This window comes from Neopsephotus bourkii, unplaced genomic scaffold (assembly GCF_033783945.1).
Source record: "Neopsephotus bourkii isolate Nb327-2 ecotype Australia unplaced genomic scaffold, CSIRO-AGI_Nbou_v1 NB_1542, whole genome shotgun sequence".
Lineage (NCBI taxonomy): Eukaryota > Metazoa > Chordata > Aves > Psittaciformes > Psittacidae > Neopsephotus > Neopsephotus bourkii.
In genome coordinates, this window is record NW_026902018.1 from 3,610,538 (window position 1) to 3,636,607 (window position 26,070).

Consider the following 26,070-nt stretch of genomic DNA (forward strand, 5'->3'; position numbering starts at 1 on the left):
TTGCATACAGAGAGCAAGAGCCACTGGGTGCACTACTTAGCATCGCATGTCCTCCAGGCACACTTTGTCCTCTGAGTTATCTCCAGTGCTAATTTATTGCAGCATTCAAAGCAGCAAGCCTCCGGCAGTCCCTCCCACAGGAAGCAGGCTGACTCATTTTTCCATACACTGTATTTTCCTCTCCACAAGAGCCAAATGCTTAGGTCAAGAATAAATCACAAAAAAAAGGGAGGCTCATGCTTGAGCACCTCCTAAAACATGTGCATAACCCACATCCACCTGTGCAGCTATTTCTTTCATTCAAACAATGGACATGGAGACGTTACATCCAGCAACAGTTGCCCCCATATGGCACACAACTGCCTTTTCTTCTGCTCTAAACAGCAGCTCCTAATCTTGTAAAATGATTTAGCCTAAACTAATGGCTTTTGGCCTGAGCCAAACAGTTATCTGAGCACCTACTGACAAGCAAGTTGAAGACCACCATTATGCATTCACTCCCCTAAGCTCTTTGCCAAAGCATCCAGGTATTTGCCTTGCAAACTGGTTCTCATGTATCAGCTAGCCTTACAGGAAGGGGAGAAAAGAACAATTACATTGCCAGGAAAGCTCCTATCTGCTTTCTGCACTATCTGCTCTGACTCTTTCATGCCTTGCTTCATGACACTGCAAAAGTTCACCATCCCCATTAAAACCATTTTTCAAGGACACTTGGAAATAAAAAAGTAACATGGCTGAGTATTAACAGCAGTTATCTTCAGCAGCACTTCCAACCCGCCAGCCATTCCCAAAACATGGGAAGCAAACAGTGTAAGAACTTCACCTCCAAAACAGGAAATGCAGCTTCAGGCTGAGCAGGTTCAGGTTGTGTGGAGTTTTCCACCAAGGAGCTAAACACCTCCACTCTAACTCTTCACCTCAATGGGCAGGTGCAGGCCTAGCCATACACAGAATGAAAATCAGGTGTCCCCTGGTCTCTCTGATTATAGCCAGCTCCCTCATTAGCCTCTCTACCTCTCAGATGTGAGACATCTGAGCTGATGCGGCATCAACTCATCACCATCCACAAGAGCCCACTGCATGACAGGGGTGTGTGAAGAGGAAACTACTCACGTTCTTAGCTTGTTTTATTTTAAAGCTCAGGTAAATAGGAGTGAGGTTGAAGGACATGCTAAGCATTCCCTACTTGTGCTACAGATGGGCAGGGGGAACAGATCTGCAACAAAGAATTCACACTTTCACACAAGCACTGAAGTATCATGTTGCTAAAATGACTGCGAAGTACTGTAAATCTTAGCGTCAGATGCCACTGTTGTCCTTTGTCTCACAGAGGCCTCTCAGAATAGGTTTAATGCTACAGCCATGAGACTTTTCCCATCAGTAGTGTGTCCCAAGCCTGATGCTTATAAAAGAGTAATTCCAGTGCCTTTCTCCATTACTCAGACTCCTTGCTTTGGCAAATAAGGATCCTCATCCTTTAGATCTTTGGTTCCCTTTCTTTTTGACAAGCCTACTTTGTGCTAAAGAAAATGTTCATTTGTTTTCTCTTTTGTCCACCTGCCATGTTGTCAGTACAGACCCCGCTAACCAATCCAGTTGGCTTGTGCTCTACAATGTCAGCCTGTTTTCCACTGGAGGGAAGGCTCATCAGCCTGTACGGCTCTAACAGAGGAGGTGCTACAAAATCCAACACTTCTGTGTAAGCAGATACGGATTTACTGGATCCTCTGAATAAGAAGGAATAACCAGGAGGAGACCTGCAGGGGTATAAACATCATTGCAGGTGGCTGACTGTGAATGTGTGTGGTACAAAGGCACCAAACACCAGATATGGATTGCCTGAATTGCACTGGAAAAGGTGACAGAGACAGGGAGACAGTGTGCTCACAATTCCACATGGTATATGACTCAGTGCCAGGCCCTAGGGAGGACACCTCAGGCTGGATGCTGCACATCCCTAACATGGCCACATCACAGATCTTACCTAAACCAAGCAGCAGTCAGCTGAGAAGCACAAGAAGAGCACCAGGGAGCAGGCTGACGGGAGCTGTGGCAGGTTGCAGAGATGGTTCCTGAGCAGAAAGAAACCTGTGTTAAGAAGTAAATCTTAGCTCCAAGAGCTGAGCAGTTATACTCACTCTGGCTACTGGTATTTAATCCACCCGCCAGTCTGCTTAGAGTTCCTGGATACATAATGGGTATGTATTACATAGCCCTATCCTAGCACTTCTGCAGTCTTAAAAATCCTTTTTGTTTTCACTAAAAATATTCCACAGGATCAATGTTTATGGTCTCTGGTGGATATTCACAACCAAAATACCTTGGAAATGTTGCAAGTTTCCTGAATTCTCATTTCCCACACAACTCCTCTAGGCAGTGATGCCCTCTCACACCAGGACCCGGCTGCTACAGACTTCGTGTAGTTAAATTTCCCCACACCTGGGCACTAGCAGAGCGAGGGATGAGGCAAGGAGAGGAGGATTCAGCCCCACCACATCATTTGGCAGAGATGGTGACAGTGTTGCTGGTCCCTGCAAGCCCCACTGTGTGCACACCTACACACAACAAATTCCACCCCTCACCTTGGTGAAATGTGTGTTTAAGAGCTGTCATTAAAATACACACTCATTGCACACCCTTCACAAATTTCACTGACAACATCAACTACAAAAGCATCTCCTCGCACCAAAATCAAAGTGGCATCGTCACAACACAGCAAGGGCAGGTGATGTACGCACTCAGTACAGCTCCATCCTCGTCCCCTCACCACTTCACAACAGAATCTCATTATCAATCCTGTCCTTGGCAATGGCCAGGCCAAACATTTTCCAGTCACTGTTTCTACTTCAGATTCCTCTAATGGTAAATGAAGCCATTCAAATGTGACCAGTGGCAAGCACCACTCTTCACAGAATCACAGGATTTTTCAGGTTGGAAGGGACCTCTGGAGATCATCTAGTCCAACCCCGATACATAAGCACTTCCCTGGATAGACCAATGCTTTCAATAACAATTTAAAGTCGACCTGAATTAAAAGCTTTGGTAAAAAAAAAGCTCCCAAAGGTTCTCAAACTGGGCAACCTCCAGGTATGCAAGATACAAATGGTTGCTTATGGTGCCAGCGTGCCGAGGGCTGGAAAACAGCCACGGCCTCACTGCTTTCCTGGCATGGGTCAGCTATCCCAGGAAACCAGGCTTCCCACCACTGCCAGTGGGTGCTGGGGTGCCATGGCAGGGCAGCAGTCCCCATCCTCCAGGGCTTCACTCAGCAGCCAGGTTAATGTATGTTCAAAATAGGTCATTCTAAAGCAATGTGTTTGTTGTTTCCTCCTTTGCTTGCATTTCAGTAGCCAAATGTATTTTCCTCTCAAAGAAGAGCCGGGAATCCAGGAACCTGAAGCCAAGGGAGGCAGCTTTTAGTGGTGTGAAGTGTTAATGGTACCACAGTGGGAACAGGGAGTCCCTTGAACTCAGCTATTAGCAAATTAATAAAAGGGGTGGCACACTCTCCTGAGTGTAACAAATTTAGCACTAATTAGGACTTCTCTTTCTTAGCTATTTTAGGCAAGAAAATCTTCAATATCCTCTGTTAAATTTGAATCATCATGTTTGTAGAAGTAAATCATATGGAAACATTGGTTTCTTCACCGAGCTACAGTCTATTAAACTTTTTCCATTCTCCTTTCTGACATGACTTAGCTGGATGTTTTGTATGCAGTTAGCCTTATTCAGCAAGCCTTCCCCCAAAACAGGGTTTTCTTCTGAATGAGACTAACCTACAGGCTATTCATTTCTCATAGTCTGCCCCAAATATTTCAAAGATCCCCTCTTCACAGGTGTGTCAGAGCTCTAATTTAATTACATTTACTGATTTGATTGATTCTAAGATTATCTTTCTTGATAGTGTTTTATGTCTGAAGCCTCCTTTACTTTGCTTCTTAATTTGACTTGCAAAACCTGATTAAGCTTTACTTTTTTGGCAGTTCCATGATTTCCTTATGCCCATATATTCCAGATGTTAAAATGGAGTTATTACAACTGGAAAGCCATATTTTTCTGCTAAGTATCTACACAGTTATGTGTCTTTTAACACTTCAGAATTAATCACGAGAGAAATTTAATTAGGTTTGCAATGAACATCAACCTTTAGTTAGAGCAGAGGCCAAAACGTCCTCCTGCTCTTCTTCTTGCACTGCCCAAATCTCATCTAAACCTTGCCCGAAGCCCAGAAAACAAAACTCACAGTTGATTGAATATATGTAATTGTGAATTGATGTCTATGCTTTTGCAGATCTATTTCAAACTCTGCCTGGTGGCTGTGCTGGCTAATTTGCCTATAACCAGGAAATTAATTCTTTCTTAACTACAGAGCAAAGCTCTGATGCTGAGCAATACATGTCTGCCTTTCTGGAAAGGATATTACTTCTCTTGAGCAAAATCAATGCATCACTAAATTACTGACATATCCACAAAAGATTTTAGCTTTTAATGTTTAGGAGAACACTGCTGGGGAAGAGAAAGCCCTACTGTTTTCATAATGAGAGTGGAGTCAAACTAGCTGAGGCAGAAGAAACTCGCTTTAATTCAAGAAAGGCCATATCTTACTTGAGCAATAAAGGGAAAATGTAGATAGAAGGTTACATCTTCTGATGACACAAGTAAAAGAGCACATTAGAAGCAATCAACAGCGAGTTCATGGCATAAACCAGACATGTACACATGCACACATGTACAGCAGTGTGGAGAACTCAAGTAGATGCCATATGAAAATATGCCATAAAACCTGGCAAGTACTGGACACTGTCAAGGTGTCTTTCAATAAAATAATGCAAACTGATGTTAAAGTCTAGACTTTATAATCAATTAGAAAGGGTAGTTTGACAGCAGTATTAATAACCTCTGAAACAAATATAGCATGAAAAGGAGGTTTCCATAACCATAGCTCAGTTCCAAAGACTTTGTTTCTATCTATGAAAAATCAAATCTTTACAAAGGTTATACTAAAGATATCAGCCATTTCCCTATCTAGAAGAACTGGACGAAGACTTTTCCTTGTTCTCCTATGGAGGGAAACATTTGATACAGTCATTTCTGTTTACTTCTGTTAAATGGCTGGTCAGAGAGTGTATTCTGCACTGTATGAGGCTGAAGAACATATTAGTTTTACTTTTCTGTACAGCATGAGATAGGATGTAAATGGTGCATGCTGAGATGACACTGTAACATCCAGTCTGCTTTAGGCCCTGAATACTAACAAGTGAGTCCTTTCTTCCCTCCATGTGGGCTATAACTGGGAATAAGATGTGTGAGCATGTAAGCTAAGCAGCAAGTAGATAAATTCCAGATGGTGATTTAAAGCTGGTGAATACAAGCCTTACAGTCCTGCAAGCAGTCTAGTACCGGAAAGGACCTTTGAGGTCAATTCATTTCCCTTCTGTCATAGGCAGCCCTCTGGAAGAAACTGCATGATAAAGTGATCCAGCTCCATCACAGAATTAATTTTTGCTACCGTTTCTCCTACTGTAATGGTGCAGGAGAAGGTATCCTACTGCAGTTCCTTGGAAACGTAGAAATCTTCCTATTCCCAGCCTTAACATATTCTTACGCAGTTTATTCACATCATTTTCTCTGCCAAAATTGTGCTTCTGCTTAAATAGAGCTTTTCCCTTCTGTGTGCTTCTACTTGATGTATTTATACGGAGACCTCTCTCAGCATTCATTGCATGAGATAAAACAAGCCATCCTGTTTTAGTCTCCGCTCATATAACAGAATTTCCACGATCTGAATCAAACTTGCAGCCCATTCTTTCACCTACTCCAGTCTGAGCATGGGGACCAGAACTAGCAACAGCAGCTATATATTGTCTTAGCAGGGATTTTTACACTGCCATTAATACTCCCTTGTTTCTTACTGCTATACTGTACATTTACACTGTATGTCCATACAATTGTTCTTGCACATAAATTATACAGTTAACTATCAAATATTGGTGTGTCACCTCAGCTGGTATCACTTCTGCTCCTTGGGAGTGTGGTCAGCATCTTGCAGACAAAATCCCTTGGTGCTTTTCATCTGGTGCTTCTTCATCCTTGACAGCTCCTGAGGAGTATTTCAGCATGAAGATGTTTCAGCAGTCTTTATAAAAGCAAGTGAATCATTCAAAATAAGCACAATCCATCTATCTTCCTTAGTGTCACCAATTAATAGCTGCTCAGGATGCTTTGAAATCTATAGCTGCTTAAGGGAAGAAAAATAACCAACCCCTTCCTATAGTGCTGTGCCATCATTATATTTTGTGTACTCTGCCTGTGCTAGGAAGCTTTATTAAATAAATGAAGTGAAGGTGATATGCAACAGCCTCTGATGTGAGGCTTTAAAGAAAAGGGAAAAGGCCAGTTATGCTAATCCAGGATAAGAAGGGAACTAAAAACCAACTGGTAGACAAGATTATTTCTTATTTTTGAAAGCCATTTCTCATGCCAGAAGCCAGTGGTGAGAACCTGACTGATTTCTGTGGCTGTGATTCTGCCTTCTGCTGCCCCTGCAGCAAGCTGTGCTGGGGCAACCACAGTTTCCTCCACTTGATGGAGCTGGAACAGCCTTTTACCTCTTGCTTCTGGTTTGGAGTATTCTGCAGAGTGTGCAAAGTAAGGGGCTATTTTTAAAAGGGGGTAGTGTTGTCTTTGAGGGCAGCTTAGGCCGGGTCTGTGTCCTCATTCCTCAGGTCACAAGCTGCTGGAGCAAAGTCACTGCACCCTTTGGTGGAGCTGCCAACATGGGCTCCTTGTCAGCCAGAGCACCCCAAGTCAGATCCTGACCCACATTTGCCAGACATAAGTATGCACTCCCAAACCTGCCCACAGCTGCTGACCCCAGTGCAGGTTTTCTCTTGTCTCCACTCCCTCCTGTCTCATCTCCCTGTCTAAGGCACTGTGGCCACTGATGGCCCTTGCCATTGGACATACAGCTCTGTCTGTGCCCCGAGCATGCTGCCCCTTGAGGGGGTTCAGTTCACTTCCAGCTAACCTCCCAAAAGGGGAAGTCTGTGCCTAGAGTGCAATGGAACCTGATGGAGACTAATTAAATAGAAAACCAGCCATTTGTGTTGTCTCCTTAGGGATTTGTCATAAAAACCTTATGTTCTCTTACAAGCCTAAACAAGTGTGTTCACCATGCAAAAACCAGCTATAAAGCTGTCTGGAGAGTAGTCAATGTCTCTAAGTTGTCATTTATACGGGCTGTCTGCAGCTTGGATCCTGCAGGTAGGAATGGCCTCAAACTGCCCTCAAGCCACCCTGCACAAATGGGGCATTCCTCCCTCAAAATGGGAAAGAGGACCAAGCCCTCTGCAAGCAATCCTGCCCTGACAGTCACGTGGAGCGGATGCTTCTCCTTCTGGCCATGATGGGAGCCGGAAATCAGAGGCAAAGAGCACTTGTTATTTTAGAGCTGTGGCAGAGATGTTCAGAGGTTTAGAAAGTATAAATCTATTAGTTCTGTTTGCTGAGGACATGAGGATTGGCTCCCCTCACCTTTGCCAGTGGCCTGGTCTCCTCAACCCCAACTAGGCTATGTTTGAGGAAAACTGAATTTCCCCTAGGACAAAGGAGTCATTGGAATAAAGTTATGGGCTGTGTCCCCTTGGCTGCCCCAAGGGAAAAATCCACATAGCTGCTCTCTTCAGCATCTGTCCAGGATGAGCTTTCCCCTTACCCAAACCGTGCAGGCTTCGGTTTCTGCCAAAACTGGGGCTCATGGAGAAGTCGTATCAGGGCAGATCCTTCAATGGGCTGCAGGAGATAACTGCTTTCTATGGGACAACCCCCTGGGTAACACCATCTGGTGTCTCCTTGCAGGCGTCGGAGGTGGAGCGGCAGCTCTCCCTGCAGGTCCACACGCTCCGGGAGGACTTCCGGGAGAAGAACTCCTCCAGCAGTCAGCACATCGTGCGGCTCGAAAGCCTCCAAGCCGAGGTGAGTGACCTGCACTCCGTCTCGTCCCTTCAAAAGGTGTTTTAACTTGTGGAGAGAACCCCTCTGAGCTGAGGAAACAAACCCTGCCTGTTGGAGCAAAGAGAAGGATGGTAGCTGTGGGGAAAAGGACTCCCCCAGTCAGAACTTTTGCTGCACCCCAGGCTGGGGTGGCACAGGCCAGCTTCCACTGCTGCTCTGGCCACAAGCTTGCCTGCAAAATGGGTGGATGAGAAGGATCTTCCAGGAGATAAACCACGGCAGTGCTCCTGCAGAGCTGCCGCCCAGTACAGATTAAACTCCAGAGTATGCTGGGAAAGGAAGGGCTGCAAGGGTTTTTCTTTCTTCTGTTTCTCATGCTTGCAAGGAAAGCAGCAATCCTCTCCTGACTCCAGCCCATGCACATGGGAAAAACAAGGAGCTCCTAGCTGGTTTAGCTCTGGGACATTAGCAGGAATGATATTACCTTCCTCTTCTCTTCCCTGACAGGGGTCACTGAGACCCATGTAGGCAAGAACTAGATGGTCAGAAGATGTCCATCTCCACCACCTGACCACTGCTTTTATTTATAAGCTGTCTAGAAGAGCTTTTCCAAAAATTTCTCAATTTCTTCTTTTCTCCCCCTCCCTCCTGCTCCCTGCTGGTCCCTCCTCGCCTTTTCCTCCCCTCCCCTTGGTGTGGAGCAGCAGGTCCTTGAAGTAAGTATGGAGGCTCAAAAGGGGCTGCCTGCATGTGCATCGCTGTTACCATGCATGCCTGTCACTGTTCATGCCTCACCTTGCCTCGTTCCATCTCTTGCTTACCAAATCCCTTTCCCCCTGTGCCCTTCCCATGCCCTATGCCTGTGGCAGAGCAATGTCTTTCCTGTTATATGGGCATTCACAGGGTGTTCATTACTGGTTTGGATACCAAATATGAACTCTCAGTACAATCTCTGTATTATACCACTTATTTTTCTTGAACCCCTTTTCTCCAACCCACACAAATGGTGGTGGGAAGAGACATGTCAGAAACCATTAGTCACTTAAGAGCAGCTTTCTAATACCTACAGCAGCTTTTACCCTGCAGAAACAGCAAGTCCACACATTTTGCCAATATTCCCTCATGCAGCCAAATCTTCCCAGCCAACTGGAAAGCAGCAGAGACAGAAGGTCCCAAAGAGGCCTTCCACTGGGAAGTTGTTGTATTCGTCTATGGTCCATGAATTAAAAGGAGGCCCCAGGGAATATATAGAGCTATACTGGACTAGTAAATGGCATATCCACCCCCCAGAGGTGCTGTGCATGCTGGAAAAGGCTCCTCTTTCGTGGTTAAACAAGAAGTGACCTTGGCTAGTGCTGATTCATCCTGTGCACTGTTCCCAGCTAACTGAATCACAGAGGTTTTGCTTGGCATGCTGTCCCTCACCACCTGAAATCACTGCCCTTGACAATTAAAAGAAATGAACCAATTTTAAAGGCAACTGATCACTATGAGGCTAAAAATAAGCATGGCATAGAAAGGAGTCTTCACAAGCAAAAAGACAGAAAAGTCCCTGGTGAGGACTTGGTGAACACGCAGCTATTCAGTAAAGCGTATGGGTAGTGCTGTGGCACAGCCCTGCGGGGCTCCCATACAGGAGAAAATGCCACCATGCTCAGTCAGGGACCAACCAGCAAAGGTAACTAGTTTTGCCCAGTCTTACAAGTTTTAAGGTGAGCAGGGCTGGTCTCCACTTAATCTGTTTGGTCATTTCTGCCTGTCATTTCCCACACACAGATACAGTTTCTTTCATACAGGTACAGAACACATATGTGCATACTTCCACTTTTTGCTGCTTCATTTCTGTCTTGGGAAGTTGATTTCACACCTCTCTGCAAAGTGCAGGGTCTGACACCACCTCTTTCCTTCACAGATCAAGATGCTGACGGACAGAAAGCGGGAGCTGGAGCATCGCCTTAGTGCCATGATGGAGGAGAATGACCTGCTCCAGGGAACTGTGGAGGAGCTGCAGGACCGAGTCCTCATCCTGGAGAGACAAAGCCATGACAAGGACCTGCAGGTGAGGGGACAGCCATGGCACAGGGAAGAAGGGGGGAAGTGGAGTAAAAGATATGGTATGGGGGAAAACTGACCAGGAAGATAATCAGGAACTGGGAGACAAAACAGCCGGAAGAATAAAATAGCTCATGTAAGCATGGCAGCAAGCAAGGTCCTCGGTCTCGGGGTCTGTTCCATAGGGACAGATAACAGGAGCCACAATGGAGCATCTTGACAGCAGAGTAGCTTAGGAGGGAGATCTGAGCAAACCAGTGGCTCAGCATGCAGGGGAAATGAGGGCAGTAACTGCCCTCGCAGCTCTCACTGGTTTCCCAACAAGCCCCATGGTGCTCACAGCTGTGTCACTAAACATCGCTGCCTGGAGAACAAGCTGGCACCTCTGTGGCTTCAGACATCTTAGGAGAGAGCAAGAGTTTTCCATTTCTTTTCTGTGGGTTGACAATCCCAGCTCTTCAAACAGCCCTGAATCGTTTTGTCTGTCTCTCATATATATATTTGTATTTATATATACATACAGATTTTTTTAAACCACATCTGTATTACTTCTCTTTCTGGATTCACTTCCTGCTGTGTTATTTTCAGCATTTTTTTTTACCTGAGTCACAACTTCTTCACAACGCTCCTCATTTTAGTTCTGATTAACCTGATATTTTTACCTTTCAGGATATTCTGGAGCCTAAATGGTGTCTAATGACATTTGGAGATTATTAAGCTCCAATAAAAAGCAGTATCAGCCAAGAGTACATTCCTCCTGGCTGGAAATCCTCTTTTTGTGAACTCATTCCTCCTTCAGCTCTTTCACAAACCAAGGGATTCATCCAGTCTATATCACCTCCACCAGTATCTTTCCTCTTTTCCTTACCTCCTTAACAAATCCCTTGATTTTCTTTGCAAGCTGCACCAAAGCCAGCTGGAGCTCCAGGAGGTGCGCCTGTCCTACCGGCAGCTGCAGGGCAAGGTAGAAGAGCTCAGTGAGGAGAGAAGTCTCCAAAACTTCAACACAACCAGCACATCCCTGCTGTCTGAGATAGAGCAGAGCATGGAGGCAGAGGAGCTGGAACAAGAACGAGAACAGGTATTTGCCCTCGTACCCCTGGGAAAGCCTAAGGTCCTGTGTGATCAACCCCAGAGGGAAAGGGAGTTTAATGCATTTGATCTGGACTTGGAGCTGAACCAAGCACCAGACAACTGGGGTTATGGTCTCAGCTCTGGTATCATCACCTTTTTCACCATTTGAAAGTAAACCTCTGCCTCCATTTGAAAACCAGCATAGCAAGCTAGACAAGTATTTGTGAGGTTTGGCAATCCTCACTTCACTGTGCTGTGGAAGGAGGATCTCCATGGTCTTGATGTCCCAGGCTAATGTCAGGCTCTCTTGTTCCAGCTAAGGCTGCAGCTCTGGGAAGCATATTGCCAAGTGCGGTATCTTTGCTCCCATCTCAGAGGAAACGACAGTGCAGACTCAGCAGTCTCTACAGACTCCTCCATGGATGAGTCTTCAGAAACATCATCAGCCAAAGATGTTCCAGCCGGCAGCCTACGGGCAGCGCTCAGTGAGCTGAAAAGACTGATACAAAACGTGCTGGATGGGGCAGACTCCACGGTAAGTTGGGGGCACAGAGTCCCCTTGCCTAGGTGACAGAGCTTGCTGCAGGTTGCCCTGGGAAGGCACATGGGAGCAAAACCGAAACTCTGCCGAAGTCACATTCACATTTTCTTCTTCCTTGTTTAGTCCCCCTCATCCCAAACCTCTATAGAGATAATGCACTTGCCTTTTTTGAAGTGAAACCTGAGCAAGAGATTTCTCTCCCGCTCTCAGAGCTCTCGGCGAAGCGACGATGATACCTTAGAGGAACAGATCAGGAGAACAAGCGAGGACTCGCGAGCCCTGAGGGAATTAATGGAGGGAGAACGGGGGAAACTGAGGCAGAGTTTGGAGGAGCTGCAGCGACTGCACAGCCAGGTTAGCAGTTTGCACACTTTACATTAACCCTGTAACACTAGTGTTCAGCCTCCAAGACATACCTTCCATAAAAGAGATCGACATGATAGATAACCCAGGAGGATTTAGGACAAAGAGGGAGGCTGTTAAACCCGGTGCCAAAACTTCGTTTGCCTCCTCCAGAGCAGCATCACAAATCACACACCAGAGAATCTTGATCATGGCCAGCCTGGCACCAGGCAGCACCCCAGGGTCAACAGGAACCAGCTAAGGCAAACAACAGCAATGAATGATCCAGCCCCAAACCCAACACCACACTCGAAGCACAGAATCACACTGCCTCTGCACTGAATGCAGCACGGCCTGTGTCTGAGGTCCTATGCCAAAAGCAGCAAATGGAGACAGGCACCCAAGGAGAAGCTCTGCAGTCCCTGTCTCTCAGGGACAAGTCTCCAAACACTGGAGGGGATCCCAAGGCCACAGCAGCAGCAGCCTTAAGCACAGCTGCTTCTGCGGCACTAACTGCATCGGAGGAGGGAATGGGGTGAACACCCTTGCCTGGTCTTGCCAGTGGAGCTGCACTGCTCTTTTGCCATGCTTCTTTGGGGAAGAAAAACACATCCCCGTTGAGGAAGTCAGCGCAACCTGGGGTCTGACAGCCTCATGTAGGGCTATGGGAGCTCCCACCATGGGAGAAAAGCAAAAAGAGAGCATCATTAACCACCCCTGCAGTGATAGCTGCATGTGTATGAGGATGGAAATGGTCTGGGTGACAAAGCAACTGATTAGAGGCAGACTGCAGCGAGGGAGCAGCCCTGCCACCTGTCCTTCCATCCACCACAAGAGATACCTTTGAGAGTTCAAACTTCTGTCCTCAGTGAGCCATGAGCCCAGGCATTCCTCTAGTGGTGCTGCCATAGTCCTGTGCACCTTGTCCTTAAAAACATCTGAGATGGAGGAGACATCACTGCAATGTAGCTATGCTAACAGAGACTGTTAGGGGCTTATTCACAGATCTTGAGTGATCATCTGTACACCAGCCTGCTTGTCTGGATATAGCACCTCCTTACACATGGGGGTTCTATAGGTCACCAGGAGGGAGCAGCACTTGGTTGTTCTTTGCTCTGTCTGATCTTCCCAAACTCCCCATCCAGGAAGTACCAATGGATCTGCCCTGGATCACAAGTCTGGACCCCCATTTCTGGTTTTAGGGGTCCCTAACTACCAGAGCTTTGAATGTTTAGGGAGCAAAGGGAAGACCGCAGCTCTACTTTATTTTCACACCTCTGTGTTATATGGAGGAAGATGAGGCATAACTACAAATGCAGCAGACTTTGCTCTCAGAGAAGCACTCCAGCTTCATGCAACAAGTACATCTCCTGCAGCTTTTGCCCATAGCCCAGCCTCACTTTTGCTGAAGGTTAATAATTATTCCACCTCCCATAAAGGCAATGTTGTCTTCAGTTCAGTACTAAAGACCATCAATGCACACAGGAATCTGGTCCACCTGAGGCAGCAGTTGTTTGCTGCCTCCACATCCCTCTGCACTGTCACTGGTGTTGATACAACAAAAGGGGAACTCCTCCTAAATGGCTTTTGGAACCTTATGGCACCACACACATTCATTGCTCCTGCCTGAGAGCAAGGTGGAGACAGGAATCACCTCTGTCTGTGTCATCCCGTTCTTACCCAAAACAGACAAAACCAGCTAAGACCCCAAACCTAGCGCCAAACAAGTGCTTGATCCACTGCCCCTGGGATCAGTAGAAATGCTCAGTAAATAGCTCCCACCACTACTCTCTATCACATCACTGCTCTGAGGTGCACCCAGTGCTGGGCTGCAGGAGGGCCCAGCTCGGGCAGTGCACCTCGATTCCCTTGCAGCCCCAGCTCGCAGCGGGCAGCCTCTGCACACAGACAGGGTGCTTCTACTCCCCTCTCCCAGCCATGCAGTGCCAAGAGCAGATCCTCCCACGCCATTGATGTGACGAGCCCTTTCTGACTGTCTGCCCTCTATTTAAAGACTTATTTGAGGATCCAAGCACTGTTGAGCTGCATTTAGAGGAAGGAGGTGGGTCAAATGCTGGAAGGGTTTCCAGGTGGTGGAGTAGTGTAACAGAGCATGTGTGCCCTAGACAAAGAAATTAAATGTGTATGAAATATTGCAAAGCTATGCTAATGCAATCCTTGCATGATTTCACACCCTATTAACTCACTCTGCACAGGACCAAAGCGGTAGATCATTTCACAGACTATTTAAGACTCTGCACATATTTTAAAGTCTAATTAAAATTGTAAGATGTGCCAGTAACACCTTCCATGGTGCGAAAGGGAATTTTCACATCCTTTGTCTTCAGCTTCATACTACTTCAAGAGACACAAGGGCCCCCTCCAAAAATATCTTATTTGCTGCTAAATGATGTTTGCAATACTTTAACTCTGGAAAGATCAGAATACAACAGGCAGACTCAGAAGATGCATGGACAAGACAAACTGCTTGGCTAGGGGCAATATTTCAGCTCTGATGCCATAGAGACAGCCAAGTTGCAGGTGGGTCCTGCCCTGCATAGCTGCACAGCTTTCAGTGCTGTTGCTGCATGTTACTGAGGCCATCTTGGTGACCCATCTTGCTCAGACCAGTGCTGCCAGCATCCCCTAGCGAGCTGGCACATTGCATGGGGGTTGCACCAGCACTAACATCCCTGTCCCAACAGACACAGCTTCTACAAGCAGGGGAGCTCAGCCTCCAGATGAGTCCATGTGGCCCTTTCCCCTCCCACTCTTGGTGAATTTGAGCAAAGCTGCATTTGATGCCCTCCCTCTACCCACAGGTCACGCTACTGAGTGTCGAAATGACGACACTGAAGGAGGAACGGGACCGGCTGCGAGGTGCTGCTGAAGACAAGGAGACAAGTGAACGGCTCCTGCAAGCCATCAGGGACCGGGATGAGGCCATTGCCAAGTAAGTGGTACAAACAGCCAAAGCCAGGCTGGGTTAGCAGTTATGGGGTGCTCCAGGTGGGTTTCTCTCACCCTCCATGAATTTCAGTAACTGTTACAAAGGGATGGAGCGAGTATGGGCTTTACTGGCATTAGGAAATGCTGCCAGGAGCTTGGGAGGAGGGCAGGAGATGCCAATTTCCAAAGCTGCCTCTTTAGAAGGCAGCTGTGAACCATGTTTTATCCATCCCTAGTACTGGTCTGAGTCACAGCAAGGAGGAGAGGACTTCAGAGAACCAAATGAAAGCACCAGGTCTGCCCTATTTGTCATATTTTTTTCTTTTGCTCTTCCAGACATACCACCCTCCTTTCCTGCTCATCCCCCTTACAGCCCTGCTTGGGCTTCTTCCCTAAACCATTTCTCCAGTCACCTGCTGTCCTTCCCTGTTCCAGGGCCTGTTTTTCAGCTCCAGTCCTGTAATTTCCTTTTTCTCCTTTCAGGATTCTCCCACTCTTTCCCTGTCCTCCTTGTAGATCTGTGCAGTTTTGCTACCCCATATCCCAGCTCTGTGCTGGGGCTTGCCACAGTGCCCTAAGCACTCTTTGCCCTGAGGAGAGAGGCAGAAACATTCATCCCTTTGTGCTCTACACAGAAAGGATACATGTGATAATCCCTTCAATAAGCAGATGGGCCAGGACACCACCAGTCCCATCTCCTTATGGAAATGCCAAATAAGCCCTTATGAAGAATAGGAACACAAAAAGCATTGCACACCCCAGGATGTGGGGAGCTAAATCAGCATGCACAGTCCCTTCGTCTTTTAAGTGACCCGATCATCTGTGCTGCTCTCAACTGTGTAGCTGGCTGTGAAATTCCCATTGCTATCCTCTGTAACACCTCCATCTGTTGGCAAAAATCAGGAGCATCCCAGCTGCACTGCCGGGTGCAGAGAGGTGGTTCTGACATTTCCAGTGCGTGTGGGTTGCTGGTGCTGCTGTGGCTATGGCAACGCGCTGCCGCCGCAATAAAACCCTCCGTAATACCCGAGCAGGGATAGGGAGCCTCACAACAAAAGGCTATTTAAGGTGCTCAAACCCACAGCCGGAGTGAAAGGGTCCAGCTTCTCCATGGGGTTAATGACCCTGCTGGGACAAAGCACTAATATTTACAGCTGACTGCCCTGAGTGGGGGCAGTCCAGAGAAAGGGGGACGTGACAAGTGTGCATGGGTGAGTGGCGGGTGATTTAACAAGCAGAAAGTGGAAGCAAATAAGAGCTTCTCATTCCTAGATATCAAAGCATCCTTCCACAGACTGAGCAGGCTCGTGATAAGCTTCCCACCTCACACCCCAAGGGTTAAGCCACTTTTGTTGAAGCCCTCCTCCACTCCAAAACAGAAGCCCTAACTCTGAACAGAAATCGAGTCACTGTCTGAGGCAGACATCTGGCATGGAAAATTTTTAGCTTGAAACTGAAATTGGGCAACACAGGAAGCAACAGGAAAATAGGATCCCTTAATAGGAAGTGTTCAGCAACCACTACCTGGAAGATACACATGAATTTCCAAATTGGTATTCTGCAGGGGGCACAGGGGAGCTATTAGGAGGCGATGAATTAGCTGCAGTTATTAAGATGCTATTACTTCTCCTGAAAATGTCTGCAAGGAAAGATGGTTCCCAGAATGTCATGTTATGCTTTCCCATCACACAGCAGTGAATTGAAGACTTAAGGTTTGTGCTCACCTGTGTGCTCCCAGCATGGTCAGCAGCATTTCCTAGCTTTGGAAATTGCTTCTTCCTAGAGGACAATTCCTTTCCACTAGCCAGTAGCAGCTGGAACATCTCAGTCACTGGGCACTCAGGACCTTTTGGGCAACCTGGGTCATGGCATCACATGCCCAGTGGCCACCAAATGCCTGGAAAGAAACACAGCAGCAGTGTTCCCAAGGGCCAGCACAACCCCATTAAAACTGGGAGGTTTCCTTAAAACATAACATTTAATCCAAACAGTTCTAACAGTTTGACAGTCTTACAAAGCCTGTGTATGATCTACTTGCTTCCTTCATTTCTTCTTTCCTTCAGTCCCAATCCCAACTGAAAGCAGAGTTGTTCTCCTTGAGGGGTTTTGTTTGTTTCATATTGTGACTTACTGATTGAGTGATCAGACAACAGCTCCTTTGGTTTTTAGCATGTGCCATTTCTTTTTCTATGCACAAGTAAATAGAAGAAAAGGAAATAAATATTTACATGTAATTATTCTACCTCATTTTAGAACTCCATTTTAATAGCAGATCCAGGCACATTATCTTACCTTATGCAGCAGTGTATCTGAATATCTCTTTGCATTCTTCATAGTGTGCTTACCAGAAACCTGCTGGCTTTGTAGTAACGATGTCTATGGTTCCGTCCCACCCTTCAGATTAATAGGCTGTCCAGAATACAATGGAGATCAACAGCTTAGCACCTGGGGACTTGCCACTGAAAGAAACTGTTGACTGCTCCTCAAAGATATGTTTAATGCTTCCTTTTAAATAAAAAGAGGTAGACACACACTCCAATTTCTCACTGTCTCCCCAGGAAGAACGCGGTGGAGGTGGAGCTGGCCAAGTGCAAGATCGACATGATGTCCCTCAACAGCCAGCTGCTGGATGCCATCCAACAGAAGGTGAACCTCTCGCAGCAGCTGGAGGCCTGGCAGGTGAGTAGGGCAGGGGATGGGTGGCACATGGTCTATGATGCACCTTTGGATGTCTTTCCCCCTGGCTCCCTGTGGGTTTGCTGTGTTCTCAGCCTGGGAATCCATGCATAGGAAGTTTTGCTCTGGGCTCTGCAGGAGCCAGTGATGCAGACCTCAGGGCGTGAAACACAGCCCTGCCTTTCTTAAAGCCTTTCAGCTGTAAGCAGATAATTATAGAGACACCCCTTTAAAATGGAGAAACAAACTGTATCTCATGGCTGCACCCAGCATGGGTAATATAAACCTTGCAGAGTAACATGCTGTGGCCCAGGGAGGGAAGGTGTCCATGCTGGCCATGTCTCTGGGTAGGCACTGCAGTTATGCAGTTCCACAACGGAGCAGAAAGGTGGGAGGCAGAGGTGTGGTGATTGTTTTGTGGTACAGCTGTACTGCTTACATCAGCTCAGAAGATCCTGCAAGATGAAGCAAAACTCCCAGCTCTCCACCAAGGTAAAAAACCCAAACCCACAGCAGTTCAGCGGCTGCCATGGAGCTGCTCTACTTGGGGTCAGTGGGGAAAACCTGTGTAAAGGCAGAGTGCCCTTGAGATCAGGCAAAGCTGACTCCTCCTGGAAACTAGCACCGAGGGGGGGCTACTTCAATAGAAACAAGCAGGTACAAGAGAAAAGGTCTGGGCCAGTGATAATAATTTGTTGCAGACCATGCAAGACCCCAGTTCTACTAACAGCCTGACCTGTAGAAACCTCTCCTGTACAACCTTGCCTCTGGTTCAACTCCACTGTGTTTTCGTTTCTCTTTTTTTATTTTATTTTTTTTTCTGTTTTCTTTCTTTTCTTTTCTTTCTCCTGCTTACAGTTTGCTTCCTCAGGGCTTTTTACTATCTGGCTCCTTTGGTTTCTGATCTAGTGGCCTTTCTCAGTTCCTGTACCAACAGCTTTAGTCGTACACCCCTCCTGCCTTTGAGGTGAGCTCCCCGCACCCTCACCAAGAACCTGCCATCTCCTCATTGGCTCCACTCACTGCCACCATCACCTACATCCATCTCTGTCCCCACCATCATCTGGCAAGAGGGGCCAGTGGGGTGTCTCTATCACCCATTGATATTCTACACACACACCCCAGCACCACCCAGGGCACAAGGGGCACCATCCTATGGTGAGGCTTTACCCCCAGGCCACGATGGGGAAAGCCAGGCTGAGACATATATATCATTAATCCTCTGTATTCAGCATATCTACTATCTGGAAAACTGCCTGAAATACAGACTGGGATTTTACTTCTCAGCTTTGTTATCCAGTAGGTGACACTCAGTGCTCTGCATAGGAGCTGTCTGTTTCCAAGTTCTGTTTCAGTTTGGATGGGTGACCTACTTACTAGTACACTCCGTATTTACTGCTGGAGTGTTCCCAGTTTTGGGTTTCAACAGCAGGCTTTTGCTTTCTCCCTTCACACTACGTCATCTGATTGTAGCAATACAGCAACCCCAACCATGCTCCCATCAGCTCTGAGATGAGGATCAGGCCCACTAGCACTGCAAAAAGTTATCTCCCAACATACTGACCTAAAGTGTTATTAGGTAGTAGCAAAAGAGTCTCCAAGCACCTAATGTCCCCAGGCATTAGAAGCTCAACCAGAGAGGCACAAAACAAGTCAGGTAATTTAGGTACTTTGGGGACTATTTTTCTGATAAAATGGGAAGAGATTCTCTGCTTTAGCTGGGCATAAAGGGAGGCTTTAATCTGATAAAAATTTCTCTTGTATGCTTCTAGTTTGCACTTTACCAAGGACCATCAACAAGATTACAGTTTTCTGTAAGCACATAATCATACTGACTATAAAATACACTAGAAGCAAAATCCTGCACATCTGAGCCTCGCACAGGAGCGGTAGCACCTCACCCCATGCCTAATCTGACCCCCGCTGGTGTTCATCATTATCTGGGGGCAGGAGGGAAATTACTAGAAATAGGGAAGGAATATGGAACAAATTTGGACGTGAAGAGGGCTGTTTCTCTCGAGTGAGAGCTTAGTGGCTTCAATGCAATAGTGACAAGGGTGGTGGTAGGTTGAAAATGCTGCAGTGCCAGCAGAGAACTGCAGCTTGCATGGCCATGGCCACAGTCACCAGCCTCTGAGGCTGCCTTGGGCAGCTCAAACCTGCATCTCATGCAAGGGAGCACAGGTTACAAAGAGCATCCATGCCACTTGCACCTCATTCATCCTCAGCCCTTCTTGCAAAGAGCACAAACTCCTGCTGGAACACCCAGAGCACACTGGCACCATGTAGCCAGCTTTATGGGCTTGCTTTATGAGACAGGTCTCATACCACTGGTATTTGTCCTCCCTCTAGCGCCCAGACAACCCATGCCTCTGCCCAGTGCCAAGGCAGGGCTCACAGCTCTGCCCTAGTCTTGCTGTGTACCTCTACCCCAAACCTCCACAGCCAAGTGCGTGCTCCTATTCACACACCAGACAGACAGCTACCCAAACACAGTGCATTCTCGATATTGGATAGTGTTTGTATATATATATATGTGTGTGTGTGTGTAATTTTTTACATATATATATATATAAATCATACTTATCCCTTGTTACGTTGTTAACCAAGGACACAGATCTGCCATGCTGGAGCCTGGGTACCTACCTTAGTTGCTAAAAGAGGTGCCTTCAAAATCTAAGTGCTATACATTTTCACAGGGCAGCTTCACCTCTGAAAACCTGTTTCACCTTAACACTGATGTTTACCTTAACCTCTTAAACTCTCCCTCTGCCTTTCCTCTGCTCTATAAAGATCCAAAGCTTCCCCAGTCCACGTAGCTCTGCACCCTCCTGCTCCCCCAGAAAAAATCTCTATACTATATTCAGGTCCAGGCAATGGCTATCAATCCTCTTCCCTGCAGAAAATGCTGCAACAAGAGATTAGCCATTATTCAAGTTAGCTGTTTGTATTCCACATTGAGCCACAGAGCAGCTGGGGCACCCACTGGGTGATGGCAGCACCTTCCTTTCCATCTCAGTGCTGCCCTGATGGGCTGTCCTGCATGAGGTGCCAAGTGAACAGCACTTCCATCACTACAGCCCAATCAGAGCAACCTTGTTTTTACCAGATAGTGCCCTCAGTCCTAATCAGGAACCAAACTGCTGAAGAACAGTTGATTTCTCCTGTGGGGCTAGTTTGTGTACACATGTTTTCACTAAGCTACAATTTTAATATGCAATTACAGCAGAAACAATGGATCTGAAGGTTTGAAATTTGTAGAATTGATAGCCATGTTTTCAAGGAACACATTAGCATGTTATTAACAGCAACAGAACCAACTATTTTGTGTAGAGCACAAACGTGGATGAAACCAGAGTGCTTCTGGTACATCTGAAAAACCACTGCAGTTGTTCATGCCAAGTTGCCAGTCAGAGAGCTCCCACTGCTCTGCTGGCTCCAGGGGAAGGGACAAGCACAGTTCTCTTTTGTAAGCTTGGTGCAAAACCCACATGGGCTCTGTTGGGCCCATGCCTGACGTGGGCCCCTCAGCTCTCAGGAGCACCATTCCTCTGCTAACAGTGGCTGTGCAGGCAGCTCTTGTCACACCTACCTGCCTGCCTGGTCCACATGGCAAGCACATGGACCTGCTCAGGACAGACATCCTTACTATTCTGGCATTCACTTTCAGCTGCATTTGTTCTATTTTACTTGTTTCTTCCCCCAAAGGGGACATCTGCAAGCTGCAGACAGCAGAGAAGCATAGTTCAGAGGTGTCACACAGCGCCAAAGCAGGCATGATGCTCCTCTGCAGCACCACCCAAGTGATTTATCCCTCGGAATTGTGCGATTTACCTTCCTTGCTCACTAAAGAGCCTCACAGCTCAAGCAAGACTGAGTGTGCAGCCAGGTGGGGAGCCAGACCTCTCCCCACTTCTTGCCATCCCTCCTCCATCCCATCACAGCACGTTTCACACCCATTTCAGCCGTGTCCCTGCATGAGCTCCCTTTGAGCATCAGCTGCCACTAACAACCCTCTCCTTTCCCTCTGCTGCAGGATGACATGCACAGGGTCATTGACCAGCAGCTGATGGACAAACACCCGAAGGAATGGAGCCAGCTTGCTTATTCCTTCTCCAGTGGCTCCGGTGCAAAGCGGAGTGCCAGGCCCTCCCCCGTGTTCAGGCCGGAGCAGCAGGGGGACGAGCCCACTGCAGCAGAAGGGAACCGTCTCTTTTCCTTTTTCAAGAAAAATTAAGTTGAAAAAGAGAAACCTCTCCAACGATTCCTGCTTCCAGATGGGGAGTGGGGCAGCTGCCCAGCTTGCTGCTGGACCCAACTCTGATCCACCAAGGAAAAAAGAAGGGGGCAAAGGAGTTATCCCTTGAGACTCTGCACTATTTACACCACACCTGGTCTGAACCAAATGTTTACATGAATTGGAGATTAGCAAATTGACAGTGTGATACTAACAGAGAGACACTTTTCTTTAAGTGAAGTGATAAACTTCAGGGTATACTGTAGGCGCTTTGACACAGTCCAGTTTCTGCTGTGAAGAATAATCTGATTGTCTTAAAAGCATTCTCATGCTGGAGAAGGAAATAAGCAGCCCCAAGACAAAGCAGCACAGGGGACTAAGAACTGCTGTGGTGAGCACAGGGGGAAGAAGAGGGCTGAATGCAAGAGGACAGGGGAGTCACTTGTACCACCTTCTGGTCCTGGCAGCTGTGATATCCTTCATCCATTCCACCAAGACTGGAGTTGCTCTGGCCCCAGCATTCCCATGTTTTGACAAGTGTAGCTTTCTCCATGGTAGAAGTAGAGTCCTCATTGAATATCCTGTCACCTCCCCTGCAGCTCTGTGTAGCTGTTCCCCACCTCGCTGAGAATCCAAGCTCCCCGCAGGATCAGGGCAGTTGTAAGATTGCTGATGTTACTGTCTTTTCTAGCTCCCTCCTCTTACAGAAATGAGAGTTGCAGAGTCTGTAGCTACACAGAATATTAAGGACTTCTTCCCAGACTGACTCTCTACAGTGAATTACAGACTGGATAAAAGTTGTGGATGCTCAGTCCGGGGGCACCTACTGTCCCTCCAATGGCCAAAGTTAGCTGTGGAGCTTCAGCAAGTCACACACCTTTCCCCAAAGCCATGTACACCTCCCAATCAGAGTAGGAAACCTGTTATTTTAATTGCATAGGCCCCCAAAAAGCCTAATTCACTGAAAGCCTACCCATGATATCAGTAGGTCTTTGTTGCTGGGCCAGCAGTCTTGATCCTCAAGAAGGCATGCAGGCATCTCCTTTAACTGAAGCCAAGGGCCATGAGGGCACCTACAAAGCTCTGGAAAGCCTGCAGCTTCCTCTGCTCCATGCACTAACATTAGCTATGGCCTGACAAAAATGATGGGTATCTGTCCCTGCTTGTGGGTCATTTACTACTCGGTCCTTCAGTGAGCAGAGAAGCCAAACCTCCTGTCAAAGATGATCATAGCCTGCTTTGCTGTCAGCATAACTTGATCAACGAGAAGGAACGTAGCTTATTTGGCGTATGCGTACAATGGTGCTGGAAATCCTGCAATACTTTAGTAGAAACCTTCCCTATGCACTGGATGGGCACCCTACAGCTCTGCTCTGTAACATACTCTACCATCATAAACCAGCAAGAACTGCCAGCCTAAGCTCAGAGACATCCTGCTGCAGTCATCCAGTTCTCATACACTCTCGCAGCTCACTATGCCCACAGGCCCAAGTTTGTTTCCCTGTTGCTTTAAAGAGGCTGCCACCTACACTGTCCCATAGGAGATGGAGCTCAGTACACATTCAGCTCTGCCCTGCTCAGCAACTTAGGTGCTAAAACACCATCCTACAGGGAGCTGCTACCCCTGCTCACCACTTACAGCAACAAGCTTTCTGCTAGAATTAGGTATCAAACACCTTCTTCTAAGAAGCAGGTAAGAGGTAGGTGGCTTGGGTTTTTTTTTCTTATTATTTTTATTCAACTTTTCTATGGGATAGAACATCCATTATACCTCAGTACAAATATCCTTTCTGCCTACAAATATTTGAGCATTCCCGTATTTCCTTCTTAGCATGAAACTACCACATTGGTATGAAGTCATCGTGCACTAAGGTAGCTCCATGTTGCAAGGAGCAGAGTACTCTTTGGGACTGCAAATGAGGGTAAAAAGCCGAGTGGTAAAACCCCATTACTTGAAAGCAATGAAACCTGGATTGCAGATCCTGCTCCAGGAAAGACTTAGCAAAGCACCACCAATACAGCTTGATGCTTACAGGAAAAGGAATCTGGAGTCTCACAAGCAGGGAAGGAAAAGGAATCGTAGCTTCTCCTTGAGCAATGCTCAACTGTTGAGTATCTGCTCGTGTCTCCTTGTGCAAGTGATGGAAAGGGATGTAGCGCAGTGCCAAGCGTGCTCGCAGGATGGCAAGTCCTCATCCTCCCATCTTACCTATGGTGTGAGGCTCGGTAAGGCAGAGACACGAGGCACACACTCAGCATCTGCTGCTGTCAGGACTCAAGCTATGCCCATGTGCATTAACATAAAGCTTTGATACCTGCAAAGTCAGGCGTGGGTTCCTGGATGCCAGAGATGCCTGTGAACAGTTGTCTTATATACTGCTTGATGCTCTGCTTATTGTGGGAGACCATCTTCTTTCTGCTGTCAGTTGTCATTTCCCAGGCCCCAGCAGCTCTCTTCAGGCCACATGCCCAGCAGCCGTGTGGGACTCTACCCCCATGAAGATGTACTATGTATGTATGCAATCCTAAGGCAAAGGCCTTATGTTATCCCATGAAGATGCAGTAATGAGATGAAGAAAGGTGCCTTCTGCTACGTGTTTGCTGAAAGTGACTCATTCAGTTGCAGGGGTAGGCAATTGAAATGCACAGCATATCTCTTCATTTAAGGAGGAACCTACCTTAATCCCATTGCAGTTTTATTTATTTAATAACAGTGATGGAAGAGACTGCAAGAGGAAAGTCAGCATGTTCCACTTGGGTATGGTTTCTTAAAACTAGCCCCTTAACACTGGAGACTTAGTTGCACTACTAAACCCAGAAATACAAGAGAATCGGGTTTAATGAACTGGACAACACACCAAAGGAGACCTCCTTGTGCTGAGCTGCTATTCAACAGGAACAGAAACTGCCTTAACATAGCAGCTAGGTTTTGTTGTTCTGTCTTCAAAAACTTCATCTGTGCAGTCCTTCACGTTTTCATTTGTCATGTTGTGTTTTAACAAGGTACTGACTATTTCACTTTGAGCTGTCATTGAAACACTCATCTACATCCTGTCACAGCCAGGAGTATGGGATCATCCTTGCGAGTGTTGGGTTAGAAGACATGCCATGCGTGATACTTGATATTTCCAGGACACATGGCATAAAGGAAACGTAAGCCCCACTGAATGAGATGGAGGAAGCACATCAATCCAGCAGGGACTCAGGATCCCAAAGTAGGTTAAGAAGTGGGATCAGCAGGATACAACCCTCAGCCTTGCTTTTCAGATAATTGCTAATAAAACAGTAGTGCTGCACACTGTTCAAATACTGCACAGAGAAGAGATGCTGCTGAGATTAAGGTTAGAAATAACTTTCCCACAATGAAGTAACAGGTTGACTGCTTGGGCAAATGTTTATGACAATGGCCCAAGGGAAAAGGGATCCATTTTCCTTTAGTAAACCCTGCAAGGGAAGCAACTGTACACAAGAAACAAGTAAGTGTAAATGAAAGGCAAGTCACTAGCACTTTATCTTAATACAAACTTAGATCACCAACTTGCCCTTGAGATGAAAACAGATCAATTAATGACAACAGAATAATCTTGCACAGAGAAGCAACAAGGGAGGTTACAGGCAGTGCTGCATGCACAAGGACTTGATAGCTGTAAACACTTGTCCTACTTAGAATGGTGAATTCCAGCTATGCCTTTACACCAGGCAAACTCTCTACTCCCCACTCAACTATAAAAAGTAAGATTGTTTTAACCAAAAAGCCAAGAAAGGAAGTGTCTGGGTGCTGCAGCAAGGATTCCCTTCGAATGAGAGGGAAAAAGCACACAGCAGGGACAAGCAGAAAGAATGTATCTATAGATATGTACATAAATCACAGTGCTGTAATTTTTGTATGTAGCAGTAATGTAAATACATGTATGGTTTTTATAAGATACATATTATCTATAAAGGCATATTTTTAGTAAAAACAATGCTCTACTTCTTTTGTAAATAGTTCTCTTCAGAATAAAACTGATCATTTATATGATACTGTCTCAGCTCTCGAGTCACTGCTTATCCTCCCTAGCTGCAGAACAAGCTCACTTTCTGAACTGTCATCTTAACACCCAAAAGCATCTTCAGTTCAGCAGCAGCCCAGGAAATTCAGCCATGAGAAGCACTTGCTTGTGTTTAGAAGAGAACAGTCCTGGAGAAAAAAAAGCATTTGAAACATTTACATCTCCTGCCACACAGCAAAATAGAAAGGTGAGCT

The 26,070-nt window shown here is 46.6% G+C and overlaps 1 protein-coding gene across 3 annotated transcripts in view; it reads left to right on the forward strand.

Moving 5' to 3' along the window:
• BICDL1 (BICD family like cargo adaptor 1) overlaps positions 1-25,847 on the forward strand; it is a 47,635-nt gene extending 21,788 nt beyond the window's left edge. Inside the window, exons 3-11 of one of the 3 annotated variants that reach the window (XR_009728033.1) lie at positions 7,858-7,992; positions 9,872-10,012; positions 10,907-11,086; positions 11,396-11,614; positions 11,831-11,974; positions 14,785-14,915; positions 17,470-17,590; positions 18,446-18,554; positions 21,624-21,760. Coding sequence is in view for 2 of the 3 variants with exons in the window: in XM_061370580.1 (XP_061226564.1) it covers positions 7,858-7,992; positions 9,872-10,012; positions 10,907-11,086; positions 11,396-11,614; positions 11,831-11,974; positions 14,785-14,915; positions 17,470-17,590; positions 21,624-21,824 (1,272 nt within the window). In the remaining variant the exon portion in view is untranslated. Of the gene's footprint in view, positions 1-7,857; positions 7,993-9,865; positions 10,013-10,906; positions 11,087-11,395; positions 11,615-11,830; positions 11,975-14,784; positions 14,916-17,469; positions 17,591-18,445; positions 18,555-21,623 lie in introns of all 3 variants that reach the window. The other 2 variants (XM_061370580.1, XM_061370579.1) reach the window with 2 other exon arrangements.
• The last annotated feature ends 223 nt before the right edge of the window (positions 25,848-26,070 follow it).